This window comes from Pipistrellus kuhlii, unplaced genomic scaffold, assembly GCF_014108245.1.
Source record: "Pipistrellus kuhlii isolate mPipKuh1 unplaced genomic scaffold, mPipKuh1.p scaffold_m20_p_3, whole genome shotgun sequence".
Lineage (NCBI taxonomy): Eukaryota > Metazoa > Chordata > Mammalia > Chiroptera > Vespertilionidae > Pipistrellus > Pipistrellus kuhlii.
Window position 1 is genome coordinate 42,281,402 of NW_023425529.1, and position 23,310 is coordinate 42,304,711.

Sequence of the window (23,310 nt, forward strand, 5' to 3'; positions counted from 1 at the left end):
CAAATAAAGCATCTTAAACATTGAGCATATGAAAAGCAGTACATGATACATGTTAATTAGAATTATTATAAAAAGCAAAGTAAAAAGAAAATTAAAATAGTCTATAATCACAAGGGCTTTTCTTTTGCTCACTAATAAGAAACAAAGGATAGCAAATTACAAATATGTTTTTATTTATTTTATAGAGAGAGGGAGCGGGAGAGAGAAACATAGATGTGAGAGGGCAACATTGATCAGCTGCCTCCTGCACACCCCCTACTGGGGATGGAGCCCGCAACCCGATCATGTGACCTGACCATGAACTCTGACCTCGATGCTTGGGATGACGCTCAACCAACCGAGCGACACTGGCCGAGACGAGAGTGCTTTTGTTTTCTAAATCTCTCTCCCTTTTTAACATTCCATATACAAGCCTAAAACCCCAGGACCCCGGAACTTTACAGAGCTATCCCATCACGCGTCACGGGGGGCTCTATTATTTGCTAGGTCTGGGTCTTGGGTGGGGCCTGCCTTTCTTCACTTTCTCCACTAGAGGGGGCTCTGCACAGCAATCCTTCCTCGCTACAGGGGAAGAGGGAGGAGACCTTTTCTACCACGTCGGTTGGTGGCCTGGGACTTGATTGACAAGGGCATCAGCGAATGGCTCTGAAGTAAGCGGCCGAAAAAATGGCAGAAGGGCAGGCCCCGGCCAATGAGGACTGGTCTTAGAAGGAGCTTGGGGCGGGACTTCGCCGGAGGGGCGGACTCAGGGTAAAGAGTCCGAAGCGGAGCCGGGGAGAGCCAGAACCATTTCCGGTGTTAACAGAGCTTTGTGGGCTCCGGAGAGGCGGCTGAGAAGGTAGGTCCGGAAGCAGGATGGCGCAAGCCGGGGATGAAGGAGGGGCTCGCAGTTATTGTCTTAACGGCCCAGGGAGGGGTCTCCACTTTCGGGGGGACTACACCCCGTGGGAAAAGGCCCCTGCTCTGCGACTGAACCCCGGAAGGCTGGGGGGGGGGGGGCGGGGAGCGTGGAACGGGTACGGCGCTTGCGTTACTACGCGGGAGCGGGGGAGGGGCCCGTCAGACCGGTTTTGGGGGCGTCCAGGCTCCCCTTTGAGCTTCTCTTTCTCCCTTCAGCCTTCGTCCCCTCCCCTTGCTCCGCTGAAGAGTAGTAGACGCAGGGCCCTCGGCCCTGGCCCGTGTGGAATTTAGGGCACGTCCCCCCACCCCTTCCTTCCGAGGGGAGTGAAAGCGAAACCGCACGGGTGTGTGATCGCCCTCGCCCTGCCCGACGGGTCCCCGCTCCGCCCCGGGCCCGCGGCACCTGTGGCCGGGCGCCCCCGGGTGAGCGGCGGGGCCCGGCCGGGCCGGCCGCCCTGTCACGGCGGGGCGGGTGATGTCACACTCGGGTGACACGCGAGGCCCCTTAGTTACGTGCGAGCCAACAGCACCCGCGGGAGGTGTGGGGAGAGCGGGCTGGGCTTGGCTTCCCGCCCGCCGGGCAGCCCCGCGCCGGTCCGGTTGGCTCCCTCCGGACAGGTGAGCGGGGCGGCTGCGCGGGGCCGGAGCCGTGGGCGGCCCTCCCTCCCAGAGTCCTCTCAGGAGAGGCGGCGCCGGGCCGTGGTGTTTTTCTGGGACCTGCTCGCCGGGGCTGGGGTAATAAGGGGCTGTGGCGATTTTTGTCTGTTTATTAGGGGGGATGGGTGGGTGGGATAATACTCACTACCCTGTGCCAGCCCGGGCTGCATTGCCCACCCCGGAGGACAAAAACCTCTTTGAACTTGAGACTCTGTTCTAGCAATGGTTAACTTGTGAATGTGTAACCGGGTAGAAGCGCTGACTGTGTCCGAAGCACAAACATTTTAAGGTTAAAGGTTAGCGGAGAATGGGCTTTTCTAGTTACTTATTGATATTTACTTCTATTTTATCTTTAGAACAGTTCAGGACAGATTTCCCCCCCCCCCCCAAGTTTCTTGTGGCTTCTGTGAACACACCCATTTCTGTAATTGTTAGATTTGCTGTTTGATGTTTTGTTTTGTTTTTATTCCTCTCTGTGGAGTATTTTTTGTCCTGGCTTAAGTACTTTGTTGACATTTGGATTCTCTGCCATTTTCCTTCAGTGGGGACAGAGTGAATTGTTGAGAAATGCAATCTGTAATTTAGATTCAGAGTTTCCCTTCTTAAATTATTCATCTTGTTGTGGAAACATCGCTCGGTACCCACTTTCTTCCCTTCTCTACTATTGATCTGACTGAAGTCTTACTCTCCTAAACAATAGGGAGGATAAAATTAACCAGTATAACCAGCATTTGTATATGTATTTGTTGCTATGGATATAGTTCATGCTTATTGTGGAAATGCTAAATAATACAGAAAAATGTCATAGCAATCAGCATATGTTAATTTTGGAGAAAAAAAAAACTTCTCTTGATCTATGCCTGGAACTGCCTTCATAAACATTTGCTTTTCTATTGTAGGGTGTAGTAGTGTAAAGAGCACCAGCCTTTAGAGGTCTGATGTTGGTCAAGTCAATACTACTGTCTGTTTAGTACTTTATAATTATTTCACACAGATTTGCTTCTCAGCATTCAATAAGCTTGGTAGAGTAAGTGTTAATTATCCTTATCTTACAGATGAGAAAGCCTAGAGGACCATAGGTAAAATGATTTTCCCAAAGTTATTTGGTAGAAAATGGCAGGGCTCATGACTCCAAATCCAATGCTTGTGTCTTTTTGAATTTTCTTTTTAATCTTTAAAGTGGGACTAATTATTCTTTCCCTTCACTCATGCATTCGTGCGAAGATCAAAGGGGATAATGTATATAAAAGCACTTCAAAAGTCATATAATTTTATATACGTGTATTCAGTGGTATTATTATAGAAGGCACTACTGCTGACTTGAAGAGTTTCACTTTATTTCATAAACTATCCCAAGAGTATTAATCTCCTCTGGGAAAACACTGAATATTCTCTTGATGCTCAATCTTCTCAATTATCCTTGCTGCTTTAATTTGGCTGTAGAAGCCTAGTAGAGGTGTCTTCCACTCAAATGTTTCGTTACCCCAGAATTTCTAATAAAATTTCATGGAGTAGCTTTAATGCACATTTTTGTTTCCCAAAGACGGTGTGTAAGGAGAGAAAGACAGTAGAGGTTGGCTTTTAGGACAACAGGAGTGACCATTCAAAGTAGGTCTCCCTCTGTGCCAGCTGGGGAATGTCGATTTGAGGTTATAACATTCATGATCAGATAATGGGCTCTAGGTTTGCTCTGGAGTCTCCTGGTTGTGCTTACGTGTGGGGCTAGCTAGCAAGCTGATTCTTATGCAAGCTCTGCTCTGAAGGTGCTTAAAACCAAATGTATGAGAGAAGTTTTGGTACAATTAATGGAATACAAAATACTTGGGGGAAAAAAGCTTCAAGATTGAGGATAGAGTGGATGCGCTATTTGTCCTGATTTATGCCTGCTTTCATTTGGATAAATACGGTGTAAACTGGGGAGGGATTGCGGGTTTATACAGGGAGTTTATATGTACGACAGGGTTTGGGAAACATGGCCTGAGGGCTGTTTAAGGCCTGAGAAATCATTTGGTCTGGCCCTACCAAGGCAACAGGGTGAGTTAATTAAATGTTTGACCAATTACAGCAGGATAACAAAATATATATATATGTACAATTCTTTGTAAAAAATTATTATATATTAATATAATTATATATATATATATTTAATTGACTTTTTACAAAGAGGGATAGAGAGTTAGAATCATCGATGAGAGAGAAACATCGATCAGCTGCCTCCTGCACGTTCCCTTGACTGGAATCGAACCTGGCACCCTTCAGTTCGCAGGCCCATGCTCTACCTTACTGAGCCAAACAGGTTAGGGCTCAGGATAATTTTTAAGTGAATCATTTTATATAAGTATGCAAATGACCCTTGACAGAAAAAGTTTCCTATCCCTGATTAGGACATTGGGGCCTTATGATTTAGTGTCTGTCAAACAGTTCTGATTATAGAGCGTGGTTCAGTAGTGGCAAATTTTGCTACAAAAAATAATTTTTTGAAGGCAATGGACATTCCATCTCTAGGTATTGGTTTGGTTTTGAGGCAGTCCCCTAGAAAGATATTGTAGTATTCAGTGCTGGCTAATCCAGAGATTTGGGCCCAAATTAAAGGGAGGTAGTGGCTGAGACATTTAGGTTACAATTATCAAGCTAATGACCATTTACTTCATCAAAATCTCTACACATCAGATTATCATTTAGTGGTTGTTAGGGTCTCAATGCCTGTGACTCCATAGGACAGGAGGTACAGTGTAAATGACCAGAAGGGCATGGCATTTATTATTTTCTAATCCTCACCTGAGGATATTTTTTTCCATTGCTTTTCAGAGAGGGTAGAAGGGAGGGGGAGAAAGAGAAAAACATCGATGTGAGACACACATCGACTGGTTGTCTCCCACATGAGCCCCGACCTGGAGTGGGGAGCAAAAAAAATCCAGATGCCCTTGACCAGGAATTGAACCCGAGGCCCTTTGGTGGGAGGGCCGGTGCTCTGACCACTGAACACACCTGCCATGGCATTTAAAGAAATGCAATTTTAATCAGTGATAAGATTTGTCTAGCTTCTTTAAACTCCAGTTTGTAATTTTCTTAAACACCCACCCCTCAATTAAATTTCTCATTTGGGTAAATAGTAAGCCTTAAGGATATAGCTAGCTGTGAGTTAATAGTTGAATAATACTTTTTAGAAGTAATTAACAGGGCATATGTAAATTAGGCCTGTGATAAATGTCTTCTAAAACTAGATTTTTACAAGGGATAAGCATACACTGAGGACTTAAAAGTAATGATTATTTACACTAGTAACAATAATTGTTAATATACTGAGCCAATCTTATGTATGAAACACTATTCTAAGCACTTCGTATTGTCTCATTTAATCTTCAACTCTATGAAGTAGGTAATATATATATTACTTTTTTTTAAAAAACATACATATTTTAAATATATTTTATTGATTTTTTACGGAGAGGAGGAGAGAGGGATAGAGAGCTAGAAACATCGATGAGAGAGAAACGTCGACCAGCTGCCTCTTGCACCTCCCCCACTGGGGATGTGCCCGCAACCAATGTACATGCCCTTGACCGGAATCAAACCTGGGACCTTTCAGTCCGCAGACCGACGCTCTACCACTGAGCCAAACCGGTTTCGGCTATATATATTACTTTTTTACTAGTGAGAAAACAAGCACGAGGTTAAGCCCCAGAAATTTGTCGCATGTCATACAGCTAATGTAAGAATAGCCAGAATTCCAGTGTAGCAGGTTATACTTTTAACCACTATGTTAAGGACATGGTTACACAGATTCTGAAAACTATTCAATAGAAAGAATTACTGAAAAATTACAAACAGCCGAAACCGGTTTGGCTCAGTGGATAGAGCGTCGGTCTGCGGACTGAAAGGTCCTAGGTTCGATTCCCATCAAGGGCATGTACATTGGTTGTGGGCACATCCCCAGTAGGGGGTGTGCAAGATGTTTCTGGCTCTATCCCTCTTCCTTCTTTTCTGTAAAAAATCAATAAAATATATTAAAAGAAAAATTACTAACAGTTCTGTCTCCTTTTAAAAAAAATTTTACCACATGGGATTTTTTAAATTTTTTATCTTAAGTACCAATTTGGTCCCTTCTGAATGTATAGGAACAGAATGAAGAACCATAATTCAGTCTACATTTTTAATTAAATCTGTAAACAATGTCTCTCTGAGTTGCTGGTTTAATGTTAAATTGTAGACACTGGGGCAGCTGCTAGCTGCTGTTCTGGCTTCAGCAGTAAGCAAACTTATTTTTCGAAGGCAAGGATTTTTTTTTAATGCATATTAAATGCATGATTCTGTTTTGCATAGCTTTTGGTCATGGTTTATTCATATGCACTGTACTTAATAGATGTTGGAATAGATTTCAGAGAATTTTCTTTTAATTTTTTATTTATTGGTTGGAGTGTGAGCCAGAGGGAAACAGAGGAGGAGAGAGCGGGAGGGAAGGGAACTTGTTGTTATACTTATTTATGCACTCATTGGTTGATTCTAGTCTGTATCCTGACTGGGGATCAAACCCAAAACCTGGGTGTATAGGGACGTTGCTCTAACCAACTGAGTTACCTGGCCAGGGCAAGGAATTTTTTAAATTTAATCCCTGGCACTTAATAGTCTTTTCATTTTAGTACAAGGGTAAGGAAAAGAAGATACCTAGAACAAAACAATGGATTTAACAAGACACTAGACACAGATGTTCATTGATAAAAATGTCTGTCTCCTCATAGTTGTTAAAGCCAAGAATTTCAGTAGGGTAGAATTTTTAATTAAAGACCTATCTTTCATGTCTGAAGAACATCCTTCCTTCAGGGTTTAATAGACCAAGTTATATGGGTTGGTGAGTATACACTTTTGCTACCTGTATATATTTCTTGCATTTGTGTTTCATTTCTTGGTTAAAGCTGTGTTAAATAGGAGGGATTTTGAAGGGAGAAGCCCTTCGTTTTCCTTGCTTTGTTTTAATAAGCAATATATTCTTTGCTTGGGGCAGAGGGGAGGGGGAATAATAATGTCTCCTCCTGCCTGCCCCTGCTGCTCTTCCCTCCCCAAGCAAAAACAGATCACAGAATACCTAACTCAAACCAATGTTTTTACTTGTTTTTCTTCATGGTAAAGCTATGCACTGAGTTTTTTGTTTTGCTTTTTGGGTCCCTCTGGTAGAGGAGGCACTGAATGATTGACCCTTCCAACATAACACTTTTTGACAGATTCTGACAATTTGGGGATTCCTGCTCTTTAAGGATGAAGGCTTAAAATGAGGCTCTGAACCGTATTAAAGGGTTTGGTTGTGATTAACACCTGAATATTTACTTGGCGAACAAATGTAAAACAAGCAAATTTCCTGAGTCCAGGAAACACTGTCCTCATTGTATTCTGTGTAAATAACCCTACTTCCTTGTTTCATAATTCGATGGATATAAAAGTGGATAGTGGAAGAAAGGATCTAATTTCTAGATTTCTATACAAGTTGGGATTGGCTAAGGCAGACCAGTGCTGGTGTCAGTTTTGTAATGGGCTTAGATGTCTGTTGAGATTGCTGTATTAAAGAATTTTTGAGCAATATACAAAGTACTTTATTTATTGAGGTAAAATATACATAACAAAATTTACCTTTTTTATATAAATTTTTTTAAACAAAGGTTTTCCTTTAACTCTGGAGGCCCCTCTGGATGTTAGCTGAGTTACTTGGTTAATGGTTTTGAATACTCAAGCTCTCTTTTGGTATGGGAGCTGTTACTTTTGAGTTATGAACGCAATTTAATCCTGTTTAGCTGAGTTTATTGACCTTTAAAATAGAGATATCTTTTCTGTACAGCTTCTGAACACAACTAGTTGAGGCTAAGATAGAAACCTGATAAGTTTGTCTCTCTGGAAAAACTTGTAAGAACAGTTTTCTAGCTCATTACTTATCTGCACCTTAGTTCTTGTTTGTTTAGTATAGACATAGAACAAATTATCATATTTCCTTGATACTAAGACTAACTTTTCCTCCTAATATTTTAACATTTCAGAAAATATGTAATATGTACATCATGTAATTGTTGTTTTTCCCACTGCAAATCCTCACTCGAAGACACATTTTATTGTTTCAGAGAAAGGATGGGAGAGAAACATCGATTGGTTGCCTCTGTATCTACGCACCCCAACTGGGGACTGAACCCACAACCTACGTTGGCATGTGCCCTGATTGGGAGTTGAACCCGAAACCTCTTGATGTACAGGATGTCCCTCCACCAGCTGTGAGCCATACTGGCCAGAGCATATCATGACATCTTAAATTTCTGTACTATATTGCATTTCTTTCCCCCCACAGTTATTATTAAAGTTGTTGTGTCTCATTATGTCTGGAAAGTTTGGTAGTTACATTTTCTCTTTAAATGTTAGAAAGCTGGTTTTATTTTTCATATTTTTAAACCAGAAGCCACCACTAAGTTATGGAGAAATTCCTATTTGACACCTCCATCCTTACCCTCACAATCTTTGATGATTTTGGTTTTTCCATCAGCAGTTGTAAGAGAGCTCTGAAAAGAGGCAGCCAGTGCCCCCTGGGAAATGTCATTGTGAACTGGGACAGATGATTTTCTGCCATTCTCTCCCAAGTTTCCACTCAGTAGGGTCTCGTTTCAGAGTGTTGCCCCTTTCTGGCTAACGATCCCCTGGGTATTTGAGTATTTACCCTCACCTCCTCCTTTTTTAACTCGAAATTGGAAGCAAGAGATGCTTTATCATTGTGAATGCTATTGAGAAACTTAGCTTGGAAGGTTGCTTCAGTGCTGTTGCAGGTTCTGTCTAGGGATGTCATTAGGGGTGTTAATGGAAGCTTTAAACAAAGACACTTTCCAGGTGCTGGATTCTGCCATCCTGTAAGCGTGCTCTCTAGAGACTGTATTATTCATCATGGTTATGGAAGGCTGTGGCTGGCAGTGCAACAGCCTGCAATAGTTGCACCATCTAGATCAAGAAGCTGGAGCCCTGAGACTTAGGGATGAGATCAACAGCTTTAGTAGGTTCTGCAGCTTCTCACTGCACCCATCCTTAAGAACAGAACAAAAGAATTGAGGTGAGTAGGGATGATGAGAAAAGAAAGAGGAAATTAGAAAGCAAGCCAGCCATTTTAATGGTTCCCTTTGTGAGAGAGCCTCAGGAAACAAGTGGTAATGATGCTTTTGAACTCTTAAGAATGGCATCTTTCCACTGGCCCAGGATTCCTCAGGAAATTCATTTGTGGAATTTTATTGCGTGGATGAATTTTGCTGAGTATTGGGTTAAGTGCTGATTAGAATGGGTGTGAGTAGTTGGCCTGTCTTTCAAACAATTTACCTTTTCAGTTTTAGTTGCCCCCCCCCTTTTTATTTTTATTTTTGTAAATTTGAAAGGGATAGTTATGGGTCTGATAAGAATTTGGAAGATTTATATTAGGAGAGATGAAAGCTGTTGATGAGATTTTTAGTTCTGTAGATGGGCATGTTTATTTAGGATTGCATGTGAGATAGAGGAGGGAACAAAGCTTAAGAGCCTGACTTTCATGGTATTGATATATAATGTGATCTGGGGATAGTTTAGTTTGGGCGGGTGGGGGTGGGGGAGGGGGAAGGAATGCTCTTTGGACTCTGGCCAGTGTGGCGCAGTTGGTTAGAGCGTAGTCCCGTCTGCCAAAGTTTTGGGTTTGATCTCTGGTCAGGATACATACAAGAAGCAACCAATGAATACATAAACAACAAATTGATCTCTCTCCTTCCCCTTCTTCCCCTTTTCTCTCCCTTCTCTCTCTAAAATCAATCAATCAATCAGTCAGTCAGTCAATAAAAATGCCCTCGGGACAGTTGGCAAGATCTGAATAAGGTCTGTAGATAAGATAATAGAATTGCTTCAGTGTTAATTTTCTGATTTTGATCATCACTTTTAGGATGTACACACTGAAGTATGTCAAGATAAAGGGGCATTGTGTCTGCATGGCAAAAATATATATATTTTAGAGGGAGAGATAGAAACAGATCAGCTGCTTCTTGCATACACCCCCTCCTCCCCCCATTACCCCCCATCAGGGACCAGCCTGCAATGGGGCATGTGCCTTGACCAGGAATTGAGCCACTAACCTCTTTGATGAATGGGACGATGCTCAATTCACTGAGCCAGGCTATCTCTCTCTCTCTTCTCTCTCTTCTCTCTCTTCTCTCTCTCTCTCTCTCTCTCTCTCTCTCTCTCTCTCTCTATATATATATATATATATATATATATATATATATGAATGAAGAGAGAGTCAATATCTAGACTATATAGTCAATATCTAGACCACATGTGTCAAACACAAGGCCCGCGGGCCAAATCCGTCCCGCCAGGCCTTGCAATGTGGCCCGCACCGCACTGTCATCACTGCACTCTGCTGCGTTTCCATCACAATGACAGTTTATGACTGTTCAGTAAACCATTCGGCCCGTGATTTAGGCTGGATTTTAGATTTTGGCCCCTTCTCTGATTGAGTTCGACACCCCTAATCTAGACTATATAGATAGATAGATAGATAGGTAGATATTGCTAAATGTAGAGAGACAAGCAAATATGGTGAAATAGTAACATTTAGTCTGGGTGAAGGGTATGTTAAAAATCTTTTTTGCACAAATTTCCTTTTCATGGAGATAAGAACTTTCCTTTTTTTAAAATGGGTGCATACATTCTTTCTGATTGGCTTTTTGGTTTTCTTAATACCTAATGCATTTTAGAACTGAACTAAAAAGTTATTCACAACACAAAATTGTTCTAAAATGCATTAGGTATTAAGAAAACCAAAAAGCCAATCAGAAAGAATGTATGCACCCATGTGTTCATAGCAGCACTATTTACAAAAGATAAGATCTGAAAACAGCCCAAGTGCCCATTAGTAGTTGAGTGGATAAAAAATGTAGTGGTACATTTACACCATGGAATACTATGCAGCAGTAAAAAAGGATCTCTTACCCTTTGAGACAGCATGGAGGGACCTGGAGAGTATCATGCTAAGTGAAATAAGTCAATCGGAGAAAGACAAGTATCACATGATCTCACTCATATGTGGAATCTAAGTAACAAAACAAACTGATGAACAGAGTGGATCCAGAGACATGGAAGCATGGAACAGAGTGCAGACTCTTGGAGGGAAGGCGGGGGTGGATGGGTGGGTGGGAAATAGTCAACCGAGAACCTTGTATGCATATATGCAGGGCCCATGGCCACAGACGGTGGAGTGATGAGGGCCTGGGGTGGGGATGGGGGTCAGTTGGAGGGGGTCAATGGAGGGGAAGGGGAGACATATAATACTTTCAACAATAAAGAATTATTAAAATAAAAATTAAAAATAAAATACACTAGGTAGAAAGCTTCTACATGTATATTTTTAAAATGTAAGTCCTAGTGCAGACCTTTATAGTTTGTTTTTTTTTTGTTTTTTTTTTAATCTGAGATTCTATACCTTTGTTGAGGGAATTCTGTAGCATCTTGAAACAGTGACATAAAATTGCTTTATGTTCCAGTGACTAGATTGCTAATTGAGAACCTCTCAAAGAAACAATCTTTTAAATCTAAAAGAATAGAAATAAAATTTTAATAATAAATACTTTGGGGAGAGGAAGATAGGTTTGTTTCCTGTATTATTGGAAATGGTTGATTATGAGGGGGATAAATAGTGAAGGGAAAAAATTTTAATTAATAACTAAAATTGTTTATTATGATTGTAAACGTATTCTAGAAGGAAATATATACAAATTAAGATGGTTGTGTTAGAACTGGGATTTTAAATAGCTTTCATTTTTCCACACTTGTATATTGCTTTTTAAAAAATATATTTTTTTATTGATTTCAGGGAAGAAGGCAGGGGGATAGAGAAAGAGAAATATCAATGATGACATAGAATCATTGATCAGCTGCCTCCTGCACACCCCACATTGGGAATCGAGCCTGCATCCTGGGCATGTGCTTTGACTGGGAATCCATCCGTGACCTACTGGTTCATAGGTCAACACTCAATCACTGAGCCACGCGCCAACTGGGCATATGTTGCTCTTTTAAATAAGAAAGTTGTTATTTTGTCTGTTCTGGTACCTTTAAAATAACCTACCTTCCTTTATTCTACAGAGTGGAGGCTGTGTCCCACAGACTCGACATCATGAACATATTTGATCGGAAGATCAACTTTGATGCGCTCTTAAAATTTTCTCATATGTAAGTATTTTGTCCTCAACTACAGTTTCTTTTCCTTTCATATCTACCCCCCCCCCCCCCTAGTTTATTAACTTCTGTATATTTACTAGAATCCTGAGGATAAGCACCCGGTTTCTAAGGACTGCTGTGAAAAAACTAGAAAGCCATTTAGTTATTCTATTTTCAGCTCTGATTGTTCATAATTTTGGGTTTGGGGCTCTTCCCCAGCATTTTAATATTCTCTATTAACCTGTTTTCAGAAATTCTTTTTTTAATTGTAATATAACTTGCACGTATTCCCTGAAAGGAGAAGAGAGGCAGTGATTCTTAGCTTAGAGCTGAGCTTGGATTGATCCCAGAGTGATGGCTGTATTAACATTCTTTCCCAGATCCCCCTCCACACAGCAGCACCTGAAGAAGGTCTATGCCAGCTTTGCGCTCTGCATGTTTGTGGCGGCTGCGGGGGCCTATGTCCATGTGGTCACTCATTTCGTTCAGGTAAGAGCAACAAAATATAATTGGAAGAAACTAGCTCAGCAGAGTGGTCCAAAGCCTGTGTTCCTCCTTAATCCTTTTCAGTAGTTTGGCATCTGAACTCGGCCAGAGTCGGCCTATAAAGCAGGATATATGCAGAGCCATTTGAATTTTCTGGCAACTCTGCCCTCCAGATAGTGAAGTGGTTAGCTTTACAACGTCTGAACCCTGACACCGTCTGAACCCTGACACCGTCTGAACACTGACACCGAGTGATGTGTTGCTGATATACAAGATCCCTACCCACTGAGGAGAGGCAGGATGTGCATGCTGGGATTCTTCCCCACAGTAGCCTTTTTATCTTTAGCCTGAATGACTGGAGTATTTAGATACAAAACACTGATTGTATGATTAATTATCAGGAGGGGCAGGGTTAAGACCTTTAAGGATTTGACCCATTTTACTCTCTGATACACTTATCTGCACATTTGAGTGAAAAATGCTTCAATAACTCATTTTCCTGTGTTGAGGGAAAGTTTGGGTTTGATCAGCAGGAATAGAAGGGGGACAATTGAGGAATAAATAAGTTTAAAGTTCTCACTAGCCACAACTTATTGCTTTTAGTGCTTCCTTTTTAGTATAAGTACAAGGATGCGCCTGTGTTGGCATTGGCTCTGCTGAGAACTATTTCACACTCAGGTATTTCCTTGCAGGGGCGGTGTGAAAAATTATTCTAGATACTCAAAGGCTAGGAATTTGATCCCTTGAATTTAGACTAAAACATGATCTACCTCTTAGGCAAGAGTGTCCCCCCACCGCCTTTCCCCCCCCCAATATATTTTATTGATTTTTTACAGAGAGGAAGGGAGAGATATAGAGAGCTAGAAACGTCGTTGAGAGAGAAACATCGACCAGCTGCCTCCTGCACACCCCCCACTGGGGATGTGCCTGCAACTCAGGTACATGCCCTTGACCAGAAATGAACTTGGGACCCTTCAGGCCACAGACCAATGCTCTATCACTGAGCCAAACCGGTTTCGGCAAGAGTGTCCCTTTTAAGTAATGTAAAATAAAATCATCCTCATTATCCATGGATTTCATATTTGCAAATATACCTACTCACTAAAATGTATTTGTAACCCTAAAATCAGTATGTTTGCAGACATTTGCAATCATACCCAGAGCAGCAAAACCATCACATCTGTATGTTCCAGCCGAGGTTGAACCAGGTAACACACGACCTTATTTCAAGCTCTCAAGCTGTAAACAATAGTCCTCTTCATGGTCTAATTAGTACAACATTTCTTTGTTCATTTTTGTGTTTTTTGTTGATAATTTTGCTATTTAAAATGGCTCCAAACATGTTGCTTAAGTGCTCTTACTGTTCCTAATTGCAAGAAGACTACTATGTGCCTTAGGGAGAAAATGTCTGTTAGATAAGCTTTGTTCAGGCATGAGTTACAGTGCTGTGACTGTGAGTTCAATATTAATGAACCAACAATAAACATCAAACTGCCTTCAAACAGAAAACACACATAAAACAAGGTTATGTATTGATCAATTATGAAAATGTAACTGGTAGCTCCCAAGGACCTAACCTTTTATTTTCCACAGGAGCCAGTTGTTCAGTATTCACTAATTCATTGTTCATAGAGAGTTTACAGAACATACCTACTGTGGAGAACAACTTATACTTTTAAAGGAAAAAAGGACCTTCATGCCTACATACATCCCTAATGATTTCTCTCTTATATGCCAGTAGGTTTTTCCTATTTGCTTATAAAAAAAAGAATTATTTTCTTACAAACTAAGGCATGTTTGTCATAAAGAATTTGGATAACAGACTAATGATAAGCAAATGTAAAACTATAATCCTATCACTCAGAAATAACTACATGTTCTTAATGTTTTGATACTTTTCGTAGTTATTAATCCTCACTGAAGGACATTTTAATTTTAATTTTATTCATTTTTTTTCCTTTTTTTTTTTTTTTTTTTAATTGTTTGAAGCATTACAAATAGTAGTACATTTGTACTACTTTCCCTCCTCTTGACCTCCCCCCAGTGGAGGACATTTTTAGAGAGAATAGAAGGGAGAGGGGAGGGAGGGAGGAAGAGAGACAGACAGGGGGACATAAAGACATCAGGGTGAAAGAGACACATCTATTGGCGCCTCCCAAACTCGCCCAACAGGGGCCAGGGATAGAACTTGCAACCCAGGTACCTGCCCTTGTGCCCTTGATCGGAATCAAGCCTGTGACCCTTCCATGCTCAGGTGGATGCACTAACCATGGAGCCAGGGCAGTTTGGGTACTTTTTGGATACTTAACCTTTGTCCTAGTCCTTTTAGTTTGCTATAGCAGAATACTGTAGACTGAATGGCTTAAACAGCAAACAGTTCTTTTAGTTTTTGAAGCTGGAAAGTCTGAGACAAAGCTCCAGCAGTTGTATTGTGTGGTAAGGACCTTCTTCCTGACTCCTAATCGGCCATCTTCTCGCTGTGTCCCCACCTGGCGGAAGGGTTAAGGGAGCTCTCAGGGTTCCCTTTTATAATGGCCTTAATCCCCCTCATGAAGGCTCCACCCATATGGCCTAATCATCATTTAAAGACCCTGTTTCTAAATACCATCATATTGGGGGTTAGAATTTAAACATGAATTTAAAGTGGGAGATGCGTTCCGTTTATAGCACCTCTCTCAGTCTCTTTTCTCTGGATGTGTACATGTATTTGTATGTGTGTTAAAGTGATCAAAAAGGGGTCATTTCTACTTGTTCTACAGATTGGAATGTGCTTCTAGCACTTGTCACTTTGGTTCATTTTTTCCTCTTTCTTGGGTAAGACTCATGGTTGGACTAGGATAGTTGGGGCCAGAAGAGCCTCCAGCATCCACCGTGGTCCTTTAAGTCTCCTTTTTAGCCCCCATGCCTTTCCCACTGCCTCTAGGTTAGAAGCAAATATTAGAATGTTCAGATGAATAACAACCTAATAAAGTCTCTTGCAAAATAAATTCGATACTTTCAAGTATTCAGTTATGACTCTGGTTCTGACAGGCTGGCCTGCTCTCTGCCCTGGGCTCCTTGGGGTTGATGATTTGGCTGATGACAACACCTCATAGCCATGAAACCGAGCAAAAAAGACTGGGACTTCTTGCTGGATTTGCTTTCCTTACAGGTATGTATGTTACAGGATTGGTCTCATTTAGGGGGTTGGGGGTGGAGACTGTATATTTTAGTATTCTTTAGATCAGGGTCCGAGACATGTATTTATTCTGATTCATCCCAACTGGTACACTTACAATCCAGCCTTACAGTTGAATGTATTTTGCCTTGTGCTGCTTTCTTATTTGCCTTGTAAGCTATTTGTGACTAGTGGCTGATTTGTGTGCTTGAATGAATGAGGTTTAAGAGCGTAGGTAGCATAACTTGTTAATGATAGACATTTGATTAAACAAGGTCCAAAAATTTTAGTTGGACTCATACTGGCAACTATCATAGAAGCATCCATCTATTCTGAACCTACATACAATTAATTAAAGCCATACATTGAGAACTATTACAAAGAGCCCTTTGCTGATCTCATGAAAAAAATTAAAAGCACAGCACTTCTAGAATTATCATTAAGAGAAACCGGACTAAAGCTTCACAGTAAGAATATTTGCAAAGCAGCATTGGAGTTGGTACAACTGGTTCTGAGTGAGTCTAATGTATACCATGTTGAATAAATTGTAGAAAGGCAGGAATTTAGAGATTATGATTTTTAGATGAGGAAAGCTAGTTTTTGAAGACATTAAGGAGTGGAATCAGAAGGGGAGTGGCCAAAGTAGAGGTAATGTTGGAGCCAGAACAGAACAGGCTGCTGCTGTGTCCTCCTGTTGGCACATGTCCACCTGCAGAACTGGTCTGGCCTTTCTTGCTACAAAGAGAGTCAGTCCTGGATGACTACAAGGTTGCTGGCTACAAGGCTCTGCTTTACTCTTAATCCTTTTTTTTCTAATCTAATTCTTGATCTGGCCCACATTACAGGCCCACATCACTCCTCTTCAGAGTTTTGCAGCCTTTATGATGTAGCTCAAAAATGTTTGACATGCCGAGGGTTAGAGAGCAACCAAAGGACTTGTACACATACATATTAGCATAACCAATGGACACAGACACTGGGGCAGTGGGGGCTTGCCTGGGTGGGAATGGTCAAATGGGGAAAAAGGAGACTTACGTAAAACTTTAGACAAAAAAAAAAAAGGTTTCACATGCTTATTTCATTTTTCCTAATCTCTGTTCCTCCTGGGAGTCGTCAGTGATTTTCAGCTAAGAGGACATTTTGCAGTTCTATAAATAAATAACTTTGTCAAGTTTAAGTTCCCTTGAAAACAAAGAAAATGGAGAGGTTTAATTACTTTAGTCCACATGTTTTGTCTATCTTTTTAGGAGCATGAGCATGCTTGTGCTATTTAATGATGAGCTTTTGGGTGAGGGTCCTCTTCAAGAATTGATGGTAGTGCCCTAGCTGGTTTGGCTCAGTGGATAGAGCTGAAGGGTCCCATGTTTGATTCCGGTCAAGGGCACATGCCTGGGTTTCGGGCTTGGTCAGACATGCAGGAGGCAGCCAATCAATTAATCCCTCTCATCATTGATGTTTCTGTCTCTTCCTCTCTGAAATCAATAAAAATATTAAAAAATAAAGAAAAGGAAAAGCAAGAAAGAATTGATGGTAGTAATGTGTTCTGGGGCTTTTTGTTTTCTAGGGGTTGGCCTGGGCCCTGCTCTGGAGTTTTGTATTGCCATCAACCCCAGGTAACTATTTTGGAAGTGTCTTATTCTTTCTACTTTTGTGAATGTACCTTCTAAATATAAACTATTTCTATACCCTCAATCTCATGGTCTTTTCCTTAACAGCATCATTCCCACTGCCTTCATGGGCACCGCAATGATATTCACCTGCTTCACCCTGAGTGCCCTCTACGCCAGGCGCCGTAGTTACCTCTTTTTGGGAGGTAAGTATGGATTGGAAACACAGAGAGGGTCTCCACTCTAGGATTCTTGCTAGATCTATTTCCTTACCCTCGCCCCCCAACTTCTTGTGATTATCGGGGTGAAGTAGGAAGCCTTTATTTGGGGAGAAATGTAAGGAATGGCTTTAACTGGATTGCTTTACTTTGGCTCCTCTCAGGATGGCTTTTTGTCATCTCTTACAGGTATACTGATGTCAGCCATGAGCCTGATGCTCTTGTCTTCCCTGGGGAACCTTTTCTTTGGATCCATTTGGCTTTTCCAGGTGAGACTTTGCATATAACTTTCCAGTGGCTCTTTGCCTCACACTTTTTTCTTGTTTAACCTTAAAGCAAGATAGACCAAGAACCCTCCAGAGTGCTCACTTTGTTGGGCAGGGCCCTGAAGCCTTCCCTCTAACTTCCTAGGATGGAGCCTTCTGTGGGTAAAAGTTCAGATTAAGCAGGGGTTGCACATTGCTAAGAAGACGACAGTTTGCTCAGAGATCATTTCTCTAAGGTCTGTCCAGCCAGCAGCTCATTGTTAAAATGATTGAATCTCTTCCAGTGACCAAAACAATTAGTGCAGTATTGTGCTGACAGAAGTAACGAGGTCTTCGCTATAGGCTGCGGCTCCCGTGCATGTCAGTGTCAGTGGATTAGCATTCGATGTACTTTCAGGTGGCCAAGAGCCAGAAAGAAGTACGGCTTTTTCCTCAGTGGTCTCTACAGATGGTAACCTCATCTCATTCTTTTGCTAGGCAAACTTGTATTTGGGGCTGATGGTCATGTGTGGCTTTGTCCTTTTTGATACTCAACTCATCATTGAAAAGGCTGAAAATGGAGATAAGGATTATATCTGGTAAGTGTGAAAACTGGTCTTTAACAAAAATGAAGGGTGAGGCATACTGCTCTGTTCTGCAGCTCTTTTCTGAATCCTAGGGACAGACGTTTGCCTGACCCACCTTTCTAGTGATGAGTAGACCAGATGGCATTGGCCTACCTTTGGGGTGTGTATGTGGGAGGATACCCATGGTTTTGGAACAATGTTCCAGATAGCATAGTTTCTTTAAATTCCTGAAAAATGTCAGATTTTTTATTTTTTTATTTTTTGTTAATCCTCACTAGGAGATATTTTTTCCATTGATCTTTAGGGAGAGTGGAAGGGAGGGGGAGAGAGACAACGTCAATTGGTTGCCTCCTGTACACACCCAACCAGGGCCCAGGCTGTGGTGGAGCCTGCAACTGGGATAAGTGCCCTTCACCGGAATCGAACCCAGGATCCTCCAGTCCGCAGACTGACGCTCTACCCACTGAGCAAAACCGGCTAGAGCTCCATACTTTTAATAGTGGTTACCTCCATACTTTTAATAGAGGAGAAGAAAAGGGACCCTTTACCTTTTATTCTTTATACTTTTGTATCCTTTAAATCTTTTTAATAATGAGAATATATACACATAAATTTAAAATATATGTATTTTTTCATGTTGAAATTCTCAAAGTTAGTAGTGCAGGGTTAAGAGTTAGGCATGAATTTCTCTTTTTTTCTGTTACGTGGCTTCACTGAATTGAAAAGATTTCTAACAGTTTTACTTCCTTCGTTGGTGGAAGTACTCGTGGGTGGGGGTTGTGTTCTGTGTCTTTGTGGAAAGGAAGGTGGAATGCAGTTTGTGATCCGGCGCTCTTTCAGGCACTGTGTGGACCTCTTCTTAGACTTCGTCACTCTCTTCAGAAAACTCATGATGATCCTGGCCATGAACGAGAAGGTCAGTCAGCCCCCTACCCGAAGATGAGCAAATAGCTCCTGAGTTCAGTATCTGTGTGTGCTTCGAATTTAAAACTTAACTTACATACTGTGTAGGCCCAGGGTTATATAATGCAGGCCACTGAGTAAGAAGTAAACCTGAAGTCTTCAGCTAGTGGAGCCAAAGGAACAAGTAAAAACAGTCCTTAAAAAAAGAAAAAAAGCACAAACTTAATTCTAGTATCCAAGGGAAAAGAGCTTCAGTGGTAGCAGCTATACGAAGAATATAAAGGCTGTAAAGATGGTTATGACTCAGAAAAGAATATTCTAGAGGATTTTTATAATATTGGCAACCAGCTTTTGTAAATGTATTTCAGAAGTAGACCAATTTATCCATTTGTTGGACTTGATTTTTTTCCAGGGAAGCATTCTGGGTCTGGTTAGTCTGCTCCAGCAGCAGGGAACAATGAGACAGCTTCTCTTACAGTTCTTACTGTGACAGGACACAGTGCGGTGGTGGAAGCAGGTGACTAGATGGGTGTGCTGCTGCTTTGGTCTGTGCCACAGTTGGACTGAGCACCCAACACGTGTCCCAGTTTCAGTCAAAGCAGCTCATCTTTCATTAGTTTAAGACACTGAGCTTCCACCTAAGATCTACTGAAGAGTTCCCTAGACTAGAATATTTCTGAATGTTAGCTTATACCCAGGATTTATGCTTCCTTCTCAGGCCTAATGGAAATCGGTGGTCTCAGCCTGGGTCTTGAGCTCTCCAGTTCTTCTAGGGTAGACTGCCTGGCTGCAGCCTTCCCTGACGGGTCTGAGCGTGGGGTTGTGAGAGGCCGAGAGTGGTCACGTGGCCCACAAGTACTCTTGTGGTGGGAGTGGGAACGGTTGCTTGAAGTTTAGTCTTATCAGAAGTGTGTCAGCAACTTGGGGGTCCACCAGTGGACTAAAGAAGCATTTCTCGTTCCTTTTTATTGTCCTGCGCCCTTCCAGTCCCTAACTAAACGCAGCCAGTATTGGCTCAAAGAGTTTAGTTTGAATGTCTGATGTCAAAAATTAATTGGGTAATTTTTTTCATTTCCAGGACAAGAAGAAAGAAAAGAAGTGAAATGACCATCCAGCCTTTCCCATTTTGGCTTCCACTCCCTCCGCCCCCTCATTTTCTCTTTGCACACATTACAGGTGGCGTGTTCTGTGATAATGAAAAGCATCAGAAAAGCTTTTGTACTTTGTGGTTTTCTCTATTTTGAAATTTTTGATCAAAAAACTGATTAGCAGAATATAGTTTGGAGTTTGGCTTCATATTCCTGGAGTTCTTCCCCACTCTGTTTTCTGTCATCCCCATCCCTGGCTTCTTCCCCCGCTTAGGCAGCCAGTCCACCGTGGTGAGAGTGGAACCCGCAGAGGGAGCCAACTCCAGGACCCGCTTCCGGCTGAGCTGTACCAGGTGGATGAGAACTGTTTGGTAGAGCCGCCTCGGCCCTTCCTTCCTCAGCGCTGTGCGTGGCCGGTGCCCGGTTTCTGTGGGACTGGGCAGCGTGCTTTCCTTTGGAAGGAAGTTTGCTGGTCCTGTTGTCACTCTGGCTCATTATAGCTGAGCTTCCGTCAGCCCCTACAAAGAACAGGAAGAGCCTCTGGTGGATGCTTTGCCTCTTCTGAGCTGCCCAAGGCACTGCTGGTCTGGCCGCACACACCTTTCCGCCTTGCCATCACAGAAGGAATGTGGATCTCTGTGTTCTCTGTCCTGCCCTAGTCTGGCCCTCAGGGAATCCGCCTGCTTTCCATCCCAGGTGGGCAGGCTTCAGCCCAAAGGAAGACTGTGCATGTCAGGCACTGAGAAAAGGCTGGTTGGCAAGGTAGAACCTAGAATTCCCACATTTCCCCGGCCTTTATTTTATTTTATCACCTTAGTTACTGAGTGGCCTCTACCAGATGGCTGTGATGAAAGATCCCAGGAGAGGAGGGACAGGGGAGGGTAATGGCTGAGCCTCTACTAATCTTGAGAGAGAAACCTAGATAAGGGCTTGTTTGGGACAAAATCTCTGCTGAGTGGTTTTTTGTTAGATCTACAGAATGGGGCTGTGATGACTTGGGAGGCAGCATTCACAAGGGTTCTTCAGTGCATTTTTGTTTTCTCCCATCTGGTAATGTCCTACCGAATAATAGAAGGTGTCTACGCATGCATTTTAGTTTTTGGCTGTACACATGTTTCCGTAAATCCTGTCTTCCTGGCAGGGCCCAGATGACTGGGCCTGCAAGACACCTGATTGCCTGCAGCTTTATGGTTGCAAGTGGAGAGGGAGCAGTGCTAATAGGATACCAGCCCTACCCTGTGGGCTGTACAGTCAGCTGACAAATGGACAGGCCTTGGGAGCAGTTGTGGCTCTGGCTACTCAGGGCTTCAGTGTAAGGGGACTGAGCCATTGAAAGCTTAATGCCAATAGACACCATTTTTGGCTCTGCCTGTTCACACCCCGCACAGTTTGGCCTCCTGATTTTCAGTGCAGCCTATCCCTGAGCCGCCCCACGAAAAGATTAATTCCCACAATGTGTATATTCGCGGGGTGGTGTGCCACCCAGAATGGCTCACTTCCACGGAGGAGGCTGCCCTCTGATTTAGCTGCTGCCTCCAGCCTCTGGCTTGAGAACTTACTAAAGGGACTTCCTTCCCATTAAACCCCAGTAGCAACTCCAGACATTTGTTGATTCTCTGTTAGTTCCGAGAATGAGTTAACATCTCTTGAAGCCAAACTCCACCTCTTGTGCTTTTTTGCTTTGGATAAAGGAGTTTTTCTTTAGAAACAGTGCCAAGAATGACAAGATATTTAAAAAAATAACACAAAAAACTACTTTTAAATAAAATGTCTAACAGGTTTTTAAACCAGTAATCACTGTAATTACCGCTTTCTTTTCTAGTTCATTGGTTTTCAGCTCAGGCTGCATTCTCTAACTCATACTGTGAAAACAAAGGTGTTTTTGATCAGAAATATATAAAATCTACATAGTCTTAATTTGTAAAAAAAAAAATAATAAAGAAAATTCCTTAACCTTTCCTGGTGTTAATGTGTTTTAAATTCAAGACTACAGCTGAACATGGGGCTTAGGATTTACGGGGGGGGGGAGTTCATGGGATAAGATTTGTTCTAGGTGTGAATAGAAAGAAAGAAGGACCCCCACTTCGGCACCCATTATGTAGCCTCAGCTTGCCACAAAGGTGGGGAATTTTCTCTGTCCAGTATATATCCCGGGCCTTTTTCTGCCCTCCCCTTCCCAGCCTTTATTGTCGGCGATGTGTGGTGGCAGCACGGGTGGTTGGCTCCCGTGCACAGCCTGTCGGCCAGGCTCTATTCCAGGGGCGAGGAATCTTCCGTGGAAACATCCCTCTCCTCGTTCATGTGTGAGATTATAAACAAGTTCGTGTTACAATCCGGTTATTCCGTTTTGGCAGTTTCCCTCTGGTTGTCATGCTCATTGTAGCCACAGAGCTTCCTGATAGGATTTGAGTGTTAACTGACTGGTTTGTCCAGGTTCCTCCCTGTTGACCTTGGACTCCACATACCCCCATCCCAGCTGAGGATCGCCAGCCCTCTCCCCAACTTAGAAGGAGTACCTAAAGCATTTTTTTTTCTCTTCTCTTGCTGACTGTAAAAATGTCAGTTTCAGATCATTTTTAGTTTATTGCTCTTTTGGAGAGAGGAACATCTGTTTGTTGTTCCACTTATTTACGCTTCCATTGGTTGCTCCTTGTATGTATGCTGACCAGGGATTGAACCCGAAACCTTGGTGTATTGAGATGACTCTAACAGTGACCTTGTCAGGGCCAGTCTCATTTAAAAAATATATATAGTTATATACATAACATACATATATTAATAATACAGTATATATATATATATTAACACATGTCCTCCCCCACACACACAATCCTCTCCAGCCTGTCCTTCCACCCCTCAGATTCTTTAAAACCCAATTTTATCTTTGTGCTGCCTTCTATTTTGAGTGGGGGGTGGGGATAAGTTACCAGGCACAACATAGTGCTGACATTTTTTTCATAGTGCTGACATATCAGGCACTGTGCACAATGCTTGACAGGTTTTAATGTTCCCAATCTATGTATATATAAACGCCTAAGCAACTGATGGACTGGTAGCTATGACATGCACTGACCACCACAGGCATGGAAACATGAAACAGCCTGATGAATCTCAGAGAGAAGGGGAAAGGGTGGGAAGAGATTAAACAAAGATTTTATATGCATATTAGAGGCCCAGTGCATGGATTTGTGTACTGGTGGGGTCCCTTAGCCTGATCTGCGTTCTCTCACAATCTGGGACCCCCTCAGGGAATGTTGGGGGGAGGGTT

General features: G+C 42.3%; 1 protein-coding gene across 1 annotated transcript; it reads left to right on the forward strand.

The window, feature by feature from the left end:
• The first annotated feature begins 680 nt into the window (after positions 1–680).
• TMBIM6 (transmembrane BAX inhibitor motif containing 6) lies at positions 681–22,000 on the forward strand. The gene is made up of 10 exons (XM_036455603.2): positions 681–838; positions 11,677–11,763; positions 12,132–12,240; positions 15,268–15,388; positions 16,959–17,007; positions 17,110–17,207; positions 17,409–17,488; positions 17,963–18,063; positions 18,892–18,967; positions 20,033–22,000. Exons 2-10 carry the CDS (start codon positions 11,708–11,710, stop codon positions 20,054–20,056), a joined length of 714 nt encoding a protein of 237 aa, XP_036311496.1. The 5' UTR covers positions 681–838; positions 11,677–11,707; the 3' UTR covers positions 20,057–22,000.
• The last annotated feature ends 1,310 nt before the right edge of the window (positions 22,001–23,310 follow it).

Excerpts from the sequence above, each read along its gene's own strand:
- TMBIM6 (XM_036455603.2), top strand. The coding sequence starts at position 11,708 with ATGAACATATTTGATCGGAAGATCAACTTTGATGCGCTCTTAAAATTT. Across the intron at positions 11,764-12,131 it reads CTCTTAAAATTTTCTCATAT|ATCCCCCTCCACACAGCAGC; the intron begins GTAAGTATTTTG and ends ATTCTTTCCCAG. Across the intron at positions 17,489-17,962 it reads GATCCATTTGGCTTTTCCAG|GCAAACTTGTATTTGGGGCT; the intron begins GTGAGACTTTGC and ends TTCTTTTGCTAG.